This window comes from Scyliorhinus canicula, chromosome 12, assembly GCF_902713615.1.
Source record: "Scyliorhinus canicula chromosome 12, sScyCan1.1, whole genome shotgun sequence".
NCBI lineage: Eukaryota > Metazoa > Chordata > Chondrichthyes > Carcharhiniformes > Scyliorhinidae > Scyliorhinus > Scyliorhinus canicula.
Window position 1 is genome coordinate 64353536 of NC_052157.1, and position 15225 is coordinate 64368760.

A 15225-nucleotide genomic window follows, 5' to 3' on the forward strand; every position below is an offset into this window, starting at 1 on the left:
AATACCGGGGGACGGACGAAACAGGGGCACTTGGTAGTAGGATGGACAATGGGGCAGTCATAGCTCTCCTTAGCTTCACAGTAAAGGAGACACAATTGTTTGTGCATAGAATTGCATGGTTACCATTCGGCGAGTCAAGAATAAATACTTATTACAATCACATCTTCATGTTTTATGTGTGCCTTCATGATCAGGGGAGCCATAGAACACAACAGGTTTGGGTGCTCTTACAGAAGGTCGGTGCAGATTCAGTGGCCTTCTTCTGCACTGTATTCAACTCAATGCATTCTATGCCCGGTTTGAGCAGGAACCCATCAAACCACTGTCGACTGCCCCAGTAGTCACGAATACATCCTACCATCATAGCTTCCAAAGTCAGATCGGCCTTCTTGAAAGTGAATCCTCGGAAAGTGATGGGCCCTGACAGGGTCTCTGGTCGTGCACTCAGATCCTACGTGGACCAGCTGACGGATGTGTTTGTGGACATCTTCATCCTCTTCCATCTCCATTCCGAGGTTCCCAACTGCTTTAAGACGGGTGCCGAAGAAGAACCAGGCAACGTACCTCAACGACCCATCCGGTGGCCTTGACATCTAACATTATGAAGTGCTTCGAGAGGTTGGTCATGTAAACATCAACTCCATACTCCCAGAATGCCTTGGTCCACTGCAATCCGCATACTGCCACAACCAGTCCACAGTAGATGCCATCTCCCTGGCCCTACACTCATCCCTGGAGCATCTCGACAAGAAGGACTCTTACGTCAGACTCCTATTCAACACCATAATCCCAGCCAAGCTCACATCAAATCTCCAAAACAACAACACACGACTGTGGCAAAATTTGGCTCTAACTCCATCTACATGTTTGCTGATGACTCAACCGTTGTGGGTTGGATCTCAAACAACTATGAGTCAAAGTACAGGAGGGAGTTAGAGAACCTAGTGGAGTGGTGTAACGACAACAATCTCTCTCCTCAATGTCAGCAAAACTAGAGAGCTGGTCATTAACTTCAGGAAGCAAAGTATCGTACACACCCTGTCTGCATCATGGTGCCGAGGTGGAGATGGGGGTTGACAGCTTCAAATTCTTAGGTGTGCACATCTGTCCTGGTCCACCCATGTCGACGCTATGACCAAGAAAGCACAACAGCTCCTTTACTTTCTCAGGAAACTAAGGAATTTCAGCATGTCCTCATTGACTCTTACCAATCTTTACAGATGCACCATAGAAAACATCCTATCTGGTTGCATCACAGCCTGGTAGGACAACTGCTCGGCCCAAGACAGTAAGAATCTACAGAGTCGTGAACACCGTCCAGTCCATCACGCAAAACTGCTTCCCATCATTGACTCTGTCTACATCTCCCGCTGCCTTGGGAAAGCGGGCAGCAGAATCAAAGACCCTTCCCACCCGGTTTATTCACTCTTCCAACTTCCATTGGAGTTTAGAAGAATGAGAGGTGATCTCATTGAAACAGATAAGACTCTGGGGGCGGGGTTTGACAGGGTGGATGCTGAGAGGATGTTTCCTGCCTTGCGGAGGAGGGCGGTATCTAGAACTATGGGAGGATGCACAGATGAAGAATAGGGGGGGTCTCCTATTGAAGACGGAGGTGAGGAGGAATTTCTTCTCCCAGAAGGTGGTTAGTCTGTGGAATTGTCTCCCCCACCCCACACACACACATACACCAAGAGAGCAGTGGAGGCTGAGGCTCATTGAATATGTTCAAGGCCGAGCTACAGTTTTGGTCGATGGGTCAGTCGAGGGTTTTGGGGGCAGGCAGCAGAGTGGTGGAAAGGCCACAATCAGATTAGCTACGGTCTTAGCAATGGCGGAGCAGGCTCGAGAGACCAAATCTCCTGACCCTGCTCCAAATACTTACTTCCCTTTGATTGTCAGAAGCTCAGCGCCATATTTTGTTTTATAATGTTCCTGTGAAGCGCCTAGTGGCATTTCATTGCATTAAATAGGGAACATAAATACAAGGGCCGGGATTCTCTGATCCCGCAGCCAAGTTCTGATGCCGGCATCAAAAGCGGCACAAGCCACTCTGGCGTCAATGGGCCTCAAGGCCCAGGTATTCACCCCTTCCGAGAGGGCTAGTACGGCACAGGAGTGGTGTCCGCTGCTCTGGCCCGCCACGGCCGGCGTGGGTCCGGGAATGCGCGTGGGTTCCCGTCTCCGCGCCAGCTCCCGGGCAATATGGCAGAGCCCTACAGGGGCCTGGTGAGGAGGAACATAGGCCCCACCACGGAACTAGCCCGCCCGTCAATTGGAAGGCCCCGATCGCGGGCCAGGCCACAGTGGAGGCCCCCCCCCTCCCGGAGTCAGATCCCACTGGCCCCTCCCACCAAGACGGCCCCCACAGCCAGAACTCCGAGGTCCCGCCGGGTGGGACCATTCGTGTGGTGAAGAGAATTGGCGCCAGAGAATCGGTGGCCCGGGGTGATTCTCACGCCCCCCCCCCGGCGATTCTCTGACCCGCCGCGGGATCGGAGAATCCCGGCCATGTTACTTTGTAAGAAGCCCAGGAGCTCTCTGTGAAAACGATCAAAGAAAATCAGGACTGCAATGACGTAGGCTGTGATACAAAATAGCAGTCATTACTGGCAATGCACAGCTCCTGGCTGGAACTGTTTTTTCATTAAGACCCAGGGAAAAAAAAATCACACGGTTCCATTTATTTAATCTCACAGGTAGACAAATAAATTACATCACTCATGTCATAACTTACTCAACGCCGATTACACTTTCCATGGAATGATTAACAGTATCAAATGCACCATTCATTTCAAAGCTAATGTCCAGGTTAAAATACGGAGCAATTTCTGCTTGTTATTTTTAGGTTGCCTTTTCATTTCTTTGTAGTGGTGGCTGACTCTCAGTGTCTCGGGGTCATGGGTTCAAGTCCCACTCCAGAGAATGGAACGCAAAATCTAGGCAGACACTCCCAGTGGATAGTGAGTGAGCACTGTACTATCAGAAGGTCAGTACCAAGAGAATGCTGCACTGTCTGAGGATCAATACTGAGGGAATGCTGCACTGCTGGAGGATCAGTACTGAGGGAGTGCTGCACTGTGGGATGGTCTTTACTGAAGGAATGCTGCACTGTCAGGGGATCAGTACTGAGAGAGCACTGCACTGCCAGTAGATCAATGCAGAGGGAATGCTGCACTGTCGGAAGGTCTGTACTGAGGGAGTGCTGCACTGTCAGTGGGTCAGTACTGAGGGAGTGCTGCACTGTCAGAGAGTCAGTACTGAGGGAGTGCTGCACTGCTGGAGGGTCAGTACTGATGGAATGCTGCGCTTTTAGAAGGTCAGTACTGAGGGAGTGCTGCACTGTCAGAGGGTCAGTACTGAGGGAGTGCTGCACTGTCAGAGGGTCAGTACTGAGGGAATGCTACACTGTCAGAGGATCAGTACTGAGGGAGTGCTGCACTGTCAGAGGGTCAGTACTGAGGGAGTGCTGCACTGTCAGAGGGTCAGTACTGAGGGAGTGCTGCACGGTCAGAGGGTCAGTACTGAGGGAGTGCTGCACTGTCAGAGGGTCAGTACTGAGGGAGTGCTGCACGGTCAGAGGGTCAGTACTGAGGGAGTGCTGCACTGTCTCAGGGTCAGTACTGAGGGAGTGCTGCACTGTCAGAGGGTCAGTACTGAGGGAGTGCTGTACTGTCTCAGGGTCAGTACTGAGGGAGTGCTGCACTGCCAGAGGGTCAGTACTGAGGGAGTGCTGCACTGTCTCAGGGTCAGTACTGAGGGAGTGCTGCACTGTCAGAGGGTCAATACTGAGGGAGTGCTGCACTGTCAGAGGGTCAGTACTGAGGGAGTGCTGCACTGTCAGAGGGTCAGTACGGAGGGAGTGCTGCTCTGTCAGAGGGTCAGTACTGAGGGAGTGCTGCACTGTCAGAGGGTCAGTACTGAGGGAGTGCTGCACTGTCAGAGGGTCAGTACTGAGGGAGTGCTGCACTGTCTCAGGGTCAGTACTGAGGGAGTGCTGCACTGTCAGAGGGTCAGTACTGAGGGAGCGCTGCACTGTCGGAGGGTCAGTACTGAGGGAGTGCTGCACTGTCAGAGGGTCAGTACTGAGGGAGTGCTGCACTGTCTCAGGGTCAGTACTGAGGTAGTGCTGCACTGTCGGAGGGTCAGTACTGAGGGAGCGCTGCACTGTCTCAGGGTCAGTACTGAGGCAGTGCACTCTTTGCGATTAAATATTAAAACAAGACCTCTCAGGTCGATGTAAAAATACCACAGCCACCAAAAGCAGCGGGAGTTCTCCCTTGGGTCTCGGGCCAATATTTATTGATTAATCAATTTCACAAAAAGTATGGTCTGATCATTTACACTATTTGTCCTGTGCTGTGGACTCCTTGTGATAATGATTTTACCTGAAAATCACACGTACATTATGCACCATGACACATTGGAATATCTGTGAGAAGTTTATACATTTTTTGAAGACATCACTCCTGTGCTCCCTGGCCCTTGGTCCAGCACTGCTTCATACATAATATTGTCATACTTATATTTAAATCTCTCTGAGCCTCACACCTTCCCTATCTTTATAACTTCCTCCAGTCCCTAAAACCCTCCCTATCTCTGTAACCTCTTGCAGACCCTGAAGCCCTCCATATCTCTGTAACTTCTTCTCGCACCTCCAACCCTCATATCTTTGTAACCTTCTGCGATCCCTACAACTCTCCCCATCTCTGTAACTTCCTCTAGCTCCTACAACCCTATCATGTAACCTCATCCAGCTCCTAATAATAATCTTTATTACTGTCACATGTAGGCTTACATTAACACTGCAATTAAGTTACTCTGAAAATCCCCTAGTCGCCACACTCCGGCGCCTGTTCAGGTACACAGAGGGAGAATTCAGAATGTCTCACAAGCACGTCTTTCAGGACCCTCCCGATCTTTGTAACCTTTGTAACCTCCTCCAGCCCATACAACCCACTGTATCTTTGTCAGCTCCTCCAAAGGCTAGAACCCTCCCTATCTCTGTAAACTCCTCCAGCTCTAACAACCCTCCCTATCTCTATAATCTCCTGCAGCCCCTACAATCCTCCCTATCTCTATAAACTCCACCAGTCCCTACAATCCTCCCTATTTCTGTAACAACCTCCAATCCCAAGAACCCTCCCTAGCTTTGTAGCCTCCTCCAGCCCCATAACCCTCCCTATCTCTGTAACAACCTCCAGCCCCTACAACCCTCCCAATATCTGTAATCTCCCACCAGTACAAGCAGCAGATAATTCTGCGCTCTTCCAATTCTATACCCCTGTTCGTCCCTGATTTCCATTACTTCATCATTGGAAGGAGTGAGGCCATGAAGCAGTCTGGAAGCAAGGGCAGGAATCAAGGTATTGCTAGACTTGGAGCCAATGTAGGAGAGCAGTAAACTGGAAGATAGGACAACAAGAATTAAGACATGAGCAGTAGAGCTTTGATTGAGCTCACATTTATGGAGGGAGGCAGACCAAGTCACCACACCATGTGAACATTCATCAGCTACAATTCATGACACATCTCAATGACTAGGGGCTCGTCATATGGAACACAGGGCCGACCTTCGACTTGGAAATGCAAGATTTGTACTTGGCAGCACACATCACACGGACAAAGACCGCCCTCAATGCATTCCCAAAATCCTTTTTCCTCAGGGCGTAGACCATCGGGTTGATGAGTGAGTTCAGATGCGAGAGGACCACCACCAAGTTCCCCAGCCATGAGGGCAAGCTGCAGGCAGGGCAGAAGAACACTAGGCTATTGACCACATTGAGGGGCAGCCAGCAGAGGCAGAAGAGGCCCACCATCAGGAAGAGGGTCTTGGCGGTCTGGATCTCACTGCGCTTGGCCGATCTGAACTGCTGACTGTTGAAGTACTGGCGAACAATGCGAAAAGAATCGGTGTAAATCCCGAGCATGACCAAGAGGGGCAGGAGTGTCCAACAGAAAAACATGAAGTACACCATGTAGTTGAAGGAAATCACACTGCGGAATGAACAAGGCGCAACGGACGTCCAGCTGTGATTGGCGGGTATCATGACCTTGAAGGGTCGGGGGAAGAATCCCAAAAGAGAGATCTCTCTCAGGATGGACCTTTCGGCAGGAATGGTGAAGTTGGTCGTTAAGGCGACGAAAGTGCCTGAGCTGTTCCACCCCATCACCGGGGTGAAGCCAATAATCAAGGCCAAGATCCAGCAGAAGGCAATCGCCAAGGTGACACGCTTCTTGGTGACCAGAATGCTGTATCTGGGGAAAAAAATTGAAAACGTAAATGGGGCCAAAGTGTAGCACTCCCTCATTACTGATCCTCTGACAGTGCAGCACTCCCTCATTACTGATCCTCTGACAGTGCAGCACTCCCTCCGTACTGACCCTCTGACAGTGCAGCGCTCCCTCGCTAATGACTGTCCGAAAATGTTGTGCTTCCTTAGTACTGATCCTCTGACAATGCAGAACTCCATTTGTACTAACTCTCTGACAGTGCAGCACTTCCTCAGCACTGACCCTCCGTCAATGCAGTGGTCCTTCAGTACTGAGCCTCTGGCAGTGCAGCGCTCCCACAGTACTAACCTTCAGACAGTGCAGCACTCCCTCGGTACTGACCCTCCGACAGTGCAGCGGTCCTTCAGTACTGAGCCTCTGGCAGTGCAGCACTCCCTTATTACTGACCCTCTGAAAGTGCAGCACTCCCTCATTACTAACCTTCAGACAGTGCAGCGCTCCCTTGAGAATTACTCTCCAAGAGTGCAGCACTCCCTCAGCCTCAGTAATGACCCTCGAACAGTTGAGCGCTCGTTCTGTAATGGCCCTCCAACAGTGCAGCGCTCCCTCAATACTGACCCTCCAACAGTGCAACCGTCCCTCAGTACTGACCCTCCAACAGCGCAGCATTCCCTCAGCACTGGCCCTCTGACAGTGCAGCACTCCCTCAGTACTGACCCTCTGACAGTGCAGCACTCCCTCAGTACTGACCCTCTGACAGTGCAGCACTCCCTCAGTTCTGACCCTCTGACAGTGCAGCACTCCCTCAGTACTGACCCTCTGACAGTGCAGCACTCCCTTGGTACTGACCCTCTGACAGTGCAGCTCTCCCTCAGTACTGACCCTCTGACAGTGCAGCACTCCCTCAGTACTGACCCTCTGGCAGTGCAGCACTCCCTTATTACTGACCCTCTGAAAGTGCAGCGGTCCTTCAGTACTGACCCTCTGACAGTGCAGCACTCCCTCAGTACTGACCCTCTGACAGTGCAGCACTCCCTCAGTACTGACCCTCTGACAGTGCAGCACTCCCTCAGTTCTGACCCTCTGACAGTGCAGCACTCCCTCAGTACTGGCCCTTTGACAGTGCAGCGCTCCGTCAGTTCTGACCCTCTGACAGTGCAGCACTCCCTCAGTACTGACCCTCTGACAGTGCAGCACTCCCTCAGTACTGACCCTCTGACAGTGCAGCACTCCCTCAGTACTGACCCTCTGACAGTGAAGCACTCCCTCAGTACTGACCCTCTGACAGTGCAGCACTCCCTCAGTACTGACCCTCTGACAGTGAAGCACCCCTCAGTACTGACCCTCTAACAGTGCAGCACTCCCTCAGTACTGACCCTCCAACAGTGCAGCACTCCCTCAGTACTGACCCTCCAACAGTGCAGCACTCCCTCAGTACTGACCCTGACAGTGCAGCACTCCCTCAGTACTGACCCTCTGACAGTGCAGCACTCCCTCAGTACTGACCCTCCAACAGTGCAGCACTCCCTCAGTACTGACCCTCCAACAGTGCAGCTTGACCTCAGTACTGACCCTCCAAAATGGTTGATCCTTATCCTGAGAGTACCTAGTTCCAGACTCTCCAATTGAGCGATGGAAATTGGGGAACGTGTAAGAGGCTAGAATTGGAGGAGCGCATATGTCTCAGACCATTGTACGGGCTGAAGGAGGTTACAGAGATAGGGAGGGCTTCGAGGCTGAAGGAGGTTACAGAGATAGGGAGGGCTTCGAGGCTGAAGGAGGTTACAGAGATAGGGAGGGCTTCGAGGCTGAAGGAGGTTACAGAGATAGGGAGGGTCGTTGGGGCTGAAGGAGGTTACAGAGATAGGGAGGGCTTCGAGGCTGAAGGAGGTTACAGAGATAGGGAGGGCTTCAGGGCTGGAGGACGTTACAGAGATAGGGAGGGCTTCGAGGCTGGAGGACATTACAGAGATAGGGAGGGCTGTAGGAGGTTACAGAGATTGGGAGGGTTCTAGGGACTGGTGTGCCTAATAGAGATAGGGAAGATTGTAGGAGCTGGAGGAGGATACAAAGATCTGGAAGATTGTACGGGACTGAAGAGGTTACAGAGATCAGGAGAGTTCTACACTGGATAAAAGCAAATTTCTGCGGATGATGGAATCTGAAACCAAAGAGAAAACGCTGGAAAATCTCAGCAAGCCTGGCAGCATCTGTAGGGAGAGAGAAGCGCAAATGTTTTGAGTCTATATGGCCCTTTGTCAAAGCTTTGTCAAAGGGTCATCTGGACTCGAAACATTAGCTCTTCTCTCTCCCTACAGATGCTGCCAGACCTGCTGAGATTATCCAGCATTTTCTCTTTGGTTTGAGAGAGTTCTCGGTGCTGGAGGGGGAAATAGCGATAGGGTTCAAGGAGATTATGGAACTAGGGAGGGTTATAGGGGTTGGAGGAAATTACAGAGATAAGGAAGGTTGTAGGGGTTGGAGGGGGTTAGAGAAGGGAGGATTGTAAGGGACTGGAGGAGGTTACAGAAATAGGAAAGGTTCTAGGGGCTGGAGGGGGTAATAGAGACAGGGAGGGTTGTAGGAGTTTGAGGAGATTATGGAACTAGGGAGGGTTATAGGAGCTGGAGGAGATTACAGAGATCGGGAGGGTTCGAGTGGTTGGAGGAGGTTACAGAGGTAGGGAGGGTTGTAGGGGCTGGAGGAGGTTCCAGAGATCGGAAGGGGTGTAGGAGAGAGTTATAGAGATAGGGAAGGTTGTAGGGGCTGGTGAAGGTTACAGAGATAGGGATGGATGAGGTGCTGGTGGACATTTTCAGAGAACAGAATGGGTGTTGGAGGAGGTTACAGAGATAGGGAGGGTTTTAGTGGCTGGAGGATGTTAGAGAGTTAGGGAGGGTTGGCGGGGTTGTAGGAGGTTACAGAAATCAGAAGGGTTGTAGGAGGGGTGTTACAAAGATAGGGAGGATTGTAGGTGTAGGAGGGGTTACAGAGGTCGGAAGGGTTGTAGGAGGGGGTTACAGAGATCGGGAGGGTTGTAGTAGGGGGTTACAGAGATAGGGAGGGTTGTAGGAGGGGGGTTACAGAGATAGGGAAGGTTGTAGGAGGGGGTTACAGAGATCAGAAGGGTTGTAGGAGGGGGTTACAGAGATAGGGAGGGTTGTAGGAGGGGGTTACAGAGATCGGAAGGGTTGTCGGAAAGTGTTAGAGATAGGGAGGGTTGTAGGAGGGGGTTACAGAGATCGGGAGGGTTGTTGGAGGGGGTTACAGAGATAGGGAGGGTTGTAGGTGTTGGAGGGGGTTACAGAGATCGGGAGGGTTTTAGGAGCTGGAAGATGTTACAGCGATAGGGAGGGTTGTAGGAGGTTACAGAGATCGGAAGGGTTGGAGGAGGGGGTTACAGAGATAGGGAGGAGATGAAGAGAGATTTGAAAACAAAGCCATAAAAGTGATGTCTCGTCAGGCTACGAGTCAATGTGCCTCAGCAAGCATCGGGGAGGGGTGATAGGTGAATGAAGCTGGTGCAGGTTCGGACACATAGAACAAGGTTCTGGATGAGTTGAAGTGAACGGACCGAGAGAGAGCGTCAGTGCAGCTGAGTCTGGTCAGGGTTGACATAAGATCAAATGGCACGAGGTTCGCTGGTTTACCTGCTTGGCTGGCGGATTTTCAGGTGGGTGTTGATTGCGATGGCTAGCAGCACAAAGACTGAGAACTGCGTTGTGATGAGCGGGAAACAGGCGAGGAGCAGACAGCCATAAAAACAGACGGTGAGGTCCAAGGTGAGCAAGATGGAGCATGGGACAGCCAGGGCCCCCACGCTCAGATCCGCCAGGGCCAGGCAGGCGATCAGGTAGTTAGTCAGGGTCCTTAGTTCTTTGTGTAAGTACACAGTCGCACAGACCAGCAGGTTCATACTAATGACTCCAACAGCGAGCGTTGCCTCCAGAACAATGAAGAGACTGTCCGCTCCCATTGATTCGGTTAACGTTTCCGACACAAGGTCACTTTCCAATGCTGTCTTTTCCTCCCAAGCTTCTAATATAAAGGTTCCGTACTTGCTACGGTGCTGGCGTCTCTTCACAACTTAAGTGGAAACTAACAGGAGATTGGTATATAAGTGCACTAACATGCTGATAACCTGACAGGCAAATTAGAAGTAGAGGGGGTTACAGAGAAACGGATAATCATGGAAATCATTATTGTTATCCCTCACGGAGAAAGAAGCTTCAGTGCAACTCACAGGCAAAACTTTGCATTCTCTTCCATTGCGTGAGTTTGTATCTATAACTTGAATTTTCAGGCATATTTTGCCGCGGTTCCAAATGGTAGCGTTCTGCAAGGGATCAGCGGAAACAAGCCTGCATGTGCATTAAGGAAGCACTCAGAGTCTCTTATCGGATGACACCATACTTCACAGCAAACATTAGCAACTGTTGGAGTGTAAAAAATAAACTGATGGATTCACACAGACAACAGGGTGTCTCCTGTTGTCAGGTTCTGAGATGAGCACAGGCTGTTGCCAAGAGAAAGCAAATTGATACCAGAGCATAATGTGGACTTTGAAAAGTGCATCTGAGATCTATAAATGATAATCAATGTCTCACATCACAGCACATTAATGTGCTTCAGTTCACTTTTCAGCAAATAAACGGTTCCCAACTCACAGTTTCACAACATGGGCAGTAGCCAATTTGCTTCACTTTTGTTCCTTATGTATTTGGTGCTTGGGGCCATTCGTAAATTGCAAGGAATATCACCCCACTATCAAAGTTGATGAGAATCACATGCGCCCTAAACCTCCCACTAATCTGTCCCCATCAAACACTCCCAGGACAGGTACAGCACAGGGTTAGATACAGGTAAAGCTCCCTCAATACTGTCCCCATCAAACACTCCCACCACAGGTACAGCATGAGGTTAGATACAGGTAAAGCTCCCTCAATACTGTCCCCATCAAACACTCCCACCACAGGTACAGCATGAGGTTAGATACAGGTAAAGCTCCCTCAATACTGTCCCCCATCAAACACTCCCACCACAGGTACAGTACTGGGTCAGATACAGAGAGTGCGATTCTCTAGCCTTGTTGTGCTCTCGCTAGAGTGAAACAAGTCCAGTGAATTGCGGAAGAGGCCGAAAACAAGAACCTTGTCAGGCTTGTTTGCGATGCAGCCGGCCCACTCCCGTTGGCGAAATCGGGATCTCACCGTAGTGTGGCGAGAAATCAATTATCACCACTTAAGCCCCATTTCCATACAATTAACGGGAGTGATCCTGTATCCAACGACCTCCCATCATTCATCCGCCTCCCCAGCAAGTGGTCACAAGGGCAAAATTAGTACTCATTTTTAAAAATATGACCCATGCAGAAGGGCTTCTGTGGGGAGTCGAGGAGGTAAATAGCCACCTTTGCTCGCAGGCAAAGAGCCTGGGCGTGTTGGGCTTGCCACCTAGTGCTCGGCAGAGGGTGGACCGCCATGGGATGATGGGGTGGAGAAGCGCTGGGGAAGCAATGGGGAGGCAACCACATGCAGTACCACCATGCCAACCCCTGGCTCATGTGTATCATTTCGGGGGCAACACTTGTCCCTGCCCATCTGCCCCAATAACCACCCATAACCCCCAGACTGCCGAGGCCTCTGGCCAAGCGCCTGAAGGCTATTGCTGATTGGGAATAGGCAATCGTGGTTAGGTGAGAACTTCACACAACCCAAGTGGATTCCTGTGGGTAGGTGGGCCATGTAGCACGTGGGAGTCATTGCCAAGGATCCCAATCAGACCACGATGCTTGAACACTGCAGGAGCCAACACCACACACGTACAACCAACATCCGAACACCCAGGAGATGTCACACAGCTCCAAGGACATGTCCATGGCCGGAGGGTGGGTGAGGGCCATGGGTAGGGGGGATGCCTGGAGATAGGCCTAGGATTCGGCTGTCGGCCCGCATTACGGAAGAAACCCCTCCACCTTGTGATCCTCGATGTGCTTTGTCTTCCTAGCTCTACCGCTACATCTAGGTGTGTCCCCAGGATGAACATCAGAGGTAATAAGTGTCACAAGTAGGCTTACATTAACACTACAATGAAGTTACTGTGAAAAACCCCTAGTCGCCACATCCGGCGCCTGTTCAGGACACGGAGGAAGAATTCAGAATGACCAAATTACCTAACAGCACATCTTTCAGGACTTGCAGGAGGAAACCGGAGCACCCGGAGACACATAGACAAGGGGAGAACGTGCAGACTCATACAGTCTGAGAAACGATCCTAACCGCTGCAGTACGTGTTGGAGGTGTTCTCACAATGCTGTCGATGTTGCTTCTTTTGCTCATCTCCTTAAATTGCTGTCCTCTTTGTTTTCACTCTTCCTGTCTGTTGGAACAGTTGCTCCTTATCTATTCTGTCCTGAACCCCCTTATGGTTTTGAACAACTATATCCAATCTCCTCTCAGTTTTCTCTTCTCAAGGAGCAGACGAGTTTCTCCAATCAATCTTGATGATCTTTAGGGCAGCACAGTAGCCCAGTGATTAGCACTGTTGCTTCACAGCTCCAGGGTCCCAGGTTCAATTTCCGGCTTGGGTCACTGTCTGTGCGGAGTCTGCACATTCTCCCCGTGTCTGCGTGGGTTTCCTCCGGGTGCTCCGGTTTCCTCCCACAAGTCCCGAAAGGCATGCTTGTTAGGTGAATTGGACATTCTGAATTCTCCCTCTGTGTACTCGAACAGGCGCCTATGGGATGTGGCGACTAGGGGCTTTTCATAGTAACTTCATTGCCATGTTAATGTAAGCCTACTTGTGACACTAATAATGATTATTTTAAAGCAAAAAAAAAACACTGATATTTTTGCCTAATTTACTTTTGTTTTTCTCTGAGGGGGTTGATTGCATCCTGGACTTTATATGGAGGGCCATCGGGGAAAACAAAGAGAAGATGTACATGTATTGTGTTTCAATACATGTACAGGATATTTTAAAAAAGGAGTTTAAGATGGAGGAGAAAAGAACTAGTAGACAGTCCAACTAGGGAAGGACTGTACTGGACCAGGTATTGGGGAATGAGCCCAGCCAGGTGGTAGAAGTTTCAGTAGGGGAGCATTTCGGGAACAGTGACCACAATTCAGTAAGTTTTAAAGTGCTGGTGGACAAGGATAAGAGTGGTCCTAGGGTGAATGTGCTAAATTGGGGGAAGGCTAATTATAACAATATTAGGTGGGAACTGAAGAACCTAGATTGGGGGCGGATGTTTGAGGGTAAATCAACATCTGACATGTGGGAGGCTTTCAAGTGTCAGTTGAAAGGAATTCAGGACCAGCATGTTCCTGTGAGGAAGAAGGAAAAATACGGCAAATTTCAGGAACCTTGGTAGGCCTCGTCAAAAAGAAAAAGGAGGCATTTCTCAGGACTAGAAGGCTGGGAACAGACGAAGCCTGTGTGGAATATAAGGAAAGTAGGAAGGAACTTAAGCAAGGAATCAGGAGTACTAGAAGGGGTCACGAAAAGTCATTGGCAAATAGGGTTAAGGAAAATCCCAAGGCTTTTTACACGTACATAAAAAGCAAGAGGGTAGCCAGGGAAAGGGTTGGCCCACTGAAGGATAGGCAAGGGAATCTATGTGTGGAGCCAGAGGAAATGGGCAAGGTACTAAATGAATACTTTGCATCAGTATTCACCAAAGAGAAGGAATTGGTGGATGTTAAGTCTGGAGAAGGGTGTGTATATAGCTTGGGTCACATTGAGATCCAAAAAGACGAGGTGTTGGACGTCTTGAAAAATATTAAGGTAGATAAGTCCCCAGGGCCTGATGGGATCTACCCCAGAATACTGAAGGAGGCTAGAGAAGAAATTGTTGAGGCCTTGACAAAAATCTTTGGATCCTCACTGTCTTCAGGTGATGTCCCAGAGGACTGGAGAATAGCCAATGTTGTTCCTTTGTTTAAGAAGGGTAGCAAGGATAATCCAGGGAACTACAGGCCGGTGAGCTTTACGTCAGTGGTAGGGAAATTACTGGAGAGAATTCTTCGAGACAGGATCTACTCCCATTTGGAAGCAAATGGACGTATTAGTGAGAGGCAGCATGGTTTTGTGAAGGGGAGGTCGTGTCTCACTAACTTGATAGAGTTTTTCGAAGAGGTCACAAAGATGATTGATGCAGGTAGGGCAGTAGATGTTGTCTATATGGACGTCAGTAAGGCCTTTGACAAGGTCCCTGATGGTAGACTGTACAAAAGGTGAAGTCACATGGGATCCGGGGTGAGCTGGCAAGGTGGATCCAGAACTGGCTAGGTCATAGAAGACAGAGAGTAGCAATGGAAGGGTGCTTTTCTAATTGGAAGGCTGTGACTAGTGGTGTTCCGCAGGGTCAGGGATCAGTGCTGGGACCTTTACTGTTCGTAGTATATATAAATGATTTGGAGGAAAATGTAACTGGTCTGATTAGTAAGTTTGCAGACGACACAAAGGTTGGTGGAATTGCGGATAGCGATGAGGACTGTCAGAGGATACAGCAGGATTTAGATCGTTTGGAGACTTGGGCGGAGAGATGGCAGATGGAGTTTAATCCGGACAAATGTGAGGTAATGCATTTTGGAAGGTCTAATGCAGGTCGGGAATATACAGTGACTGGTAGAATCCTTAAGAGTATTGAAAGTCAGAGAGATCTAGGTCCACAGGTCACTGAAAGGGGCCACACAGGTGGAGAAGGTAGTCAAGAAGGCATACGGCATGCTTGCCTCCATTGGCCGGGCATTGAGTATAATTGGCAAGTCATGTTGCAGCTGTATAGAACCTTAGTTTGGCCACACTTGGAGTATAGTGTTCAATTCTGGTTGCCACACTACCAGAAGGATGTGGAGACTTTAGAGAGGGTGCGCAAGAGATTTACCAGGATGTTGCCTGGTATGGAGGGCATTAGCTATGAGGAGAGATTGAATAAACTCGGGTTGTTCTCACTGGAACGATGGAGGTTGAGGGGCGACCTGATAGAGG

General features: G+C 50.0%; 1 protein-coding gene across 1 annotated transcript; it reads right to left on the reverse strand.

Moving 5' to 3' along the window:
- Nucleotides 1–5540: 5540 nt before the first annotated feature.
- On the reverse strand, nucleotides 5541–10210 carry LOC119974268 (adenosine receptor A2a-like). The gene is made up of 2 exons (XM_038813038.1): nucleotides 9885–10210; nucleotides 5541–6258 (listed from the first exon to the last, which is right to left on the reverse strand). Exons 1-2 carry the CDS (start codon nucleotides 10208–10210, stop codon nucleotides 5541–5543), a joined length of 1044 nt encoding a protein of 347 aa, XP_038668966.1.
- Nucleotides 10211–15225: the final 5015 nt, after the last annotated feature.

Coding starts and splice junctions, on each gene's coding strand:
- LOC119974268 (XM_038813038.1), bottom strand. CDS start 10,210: ATGGGAGCGGACAGTCTCTTCATTGTTCTGGAGGCAACGCTCGCTGTT. Junction 6,259..9,884: donor AAAATCCGCCAGCCAAGCAG/GTAAACCAGCGA, acceptor TTTTTTCCCCAG/ATACAGCATTCTGGTCACCA.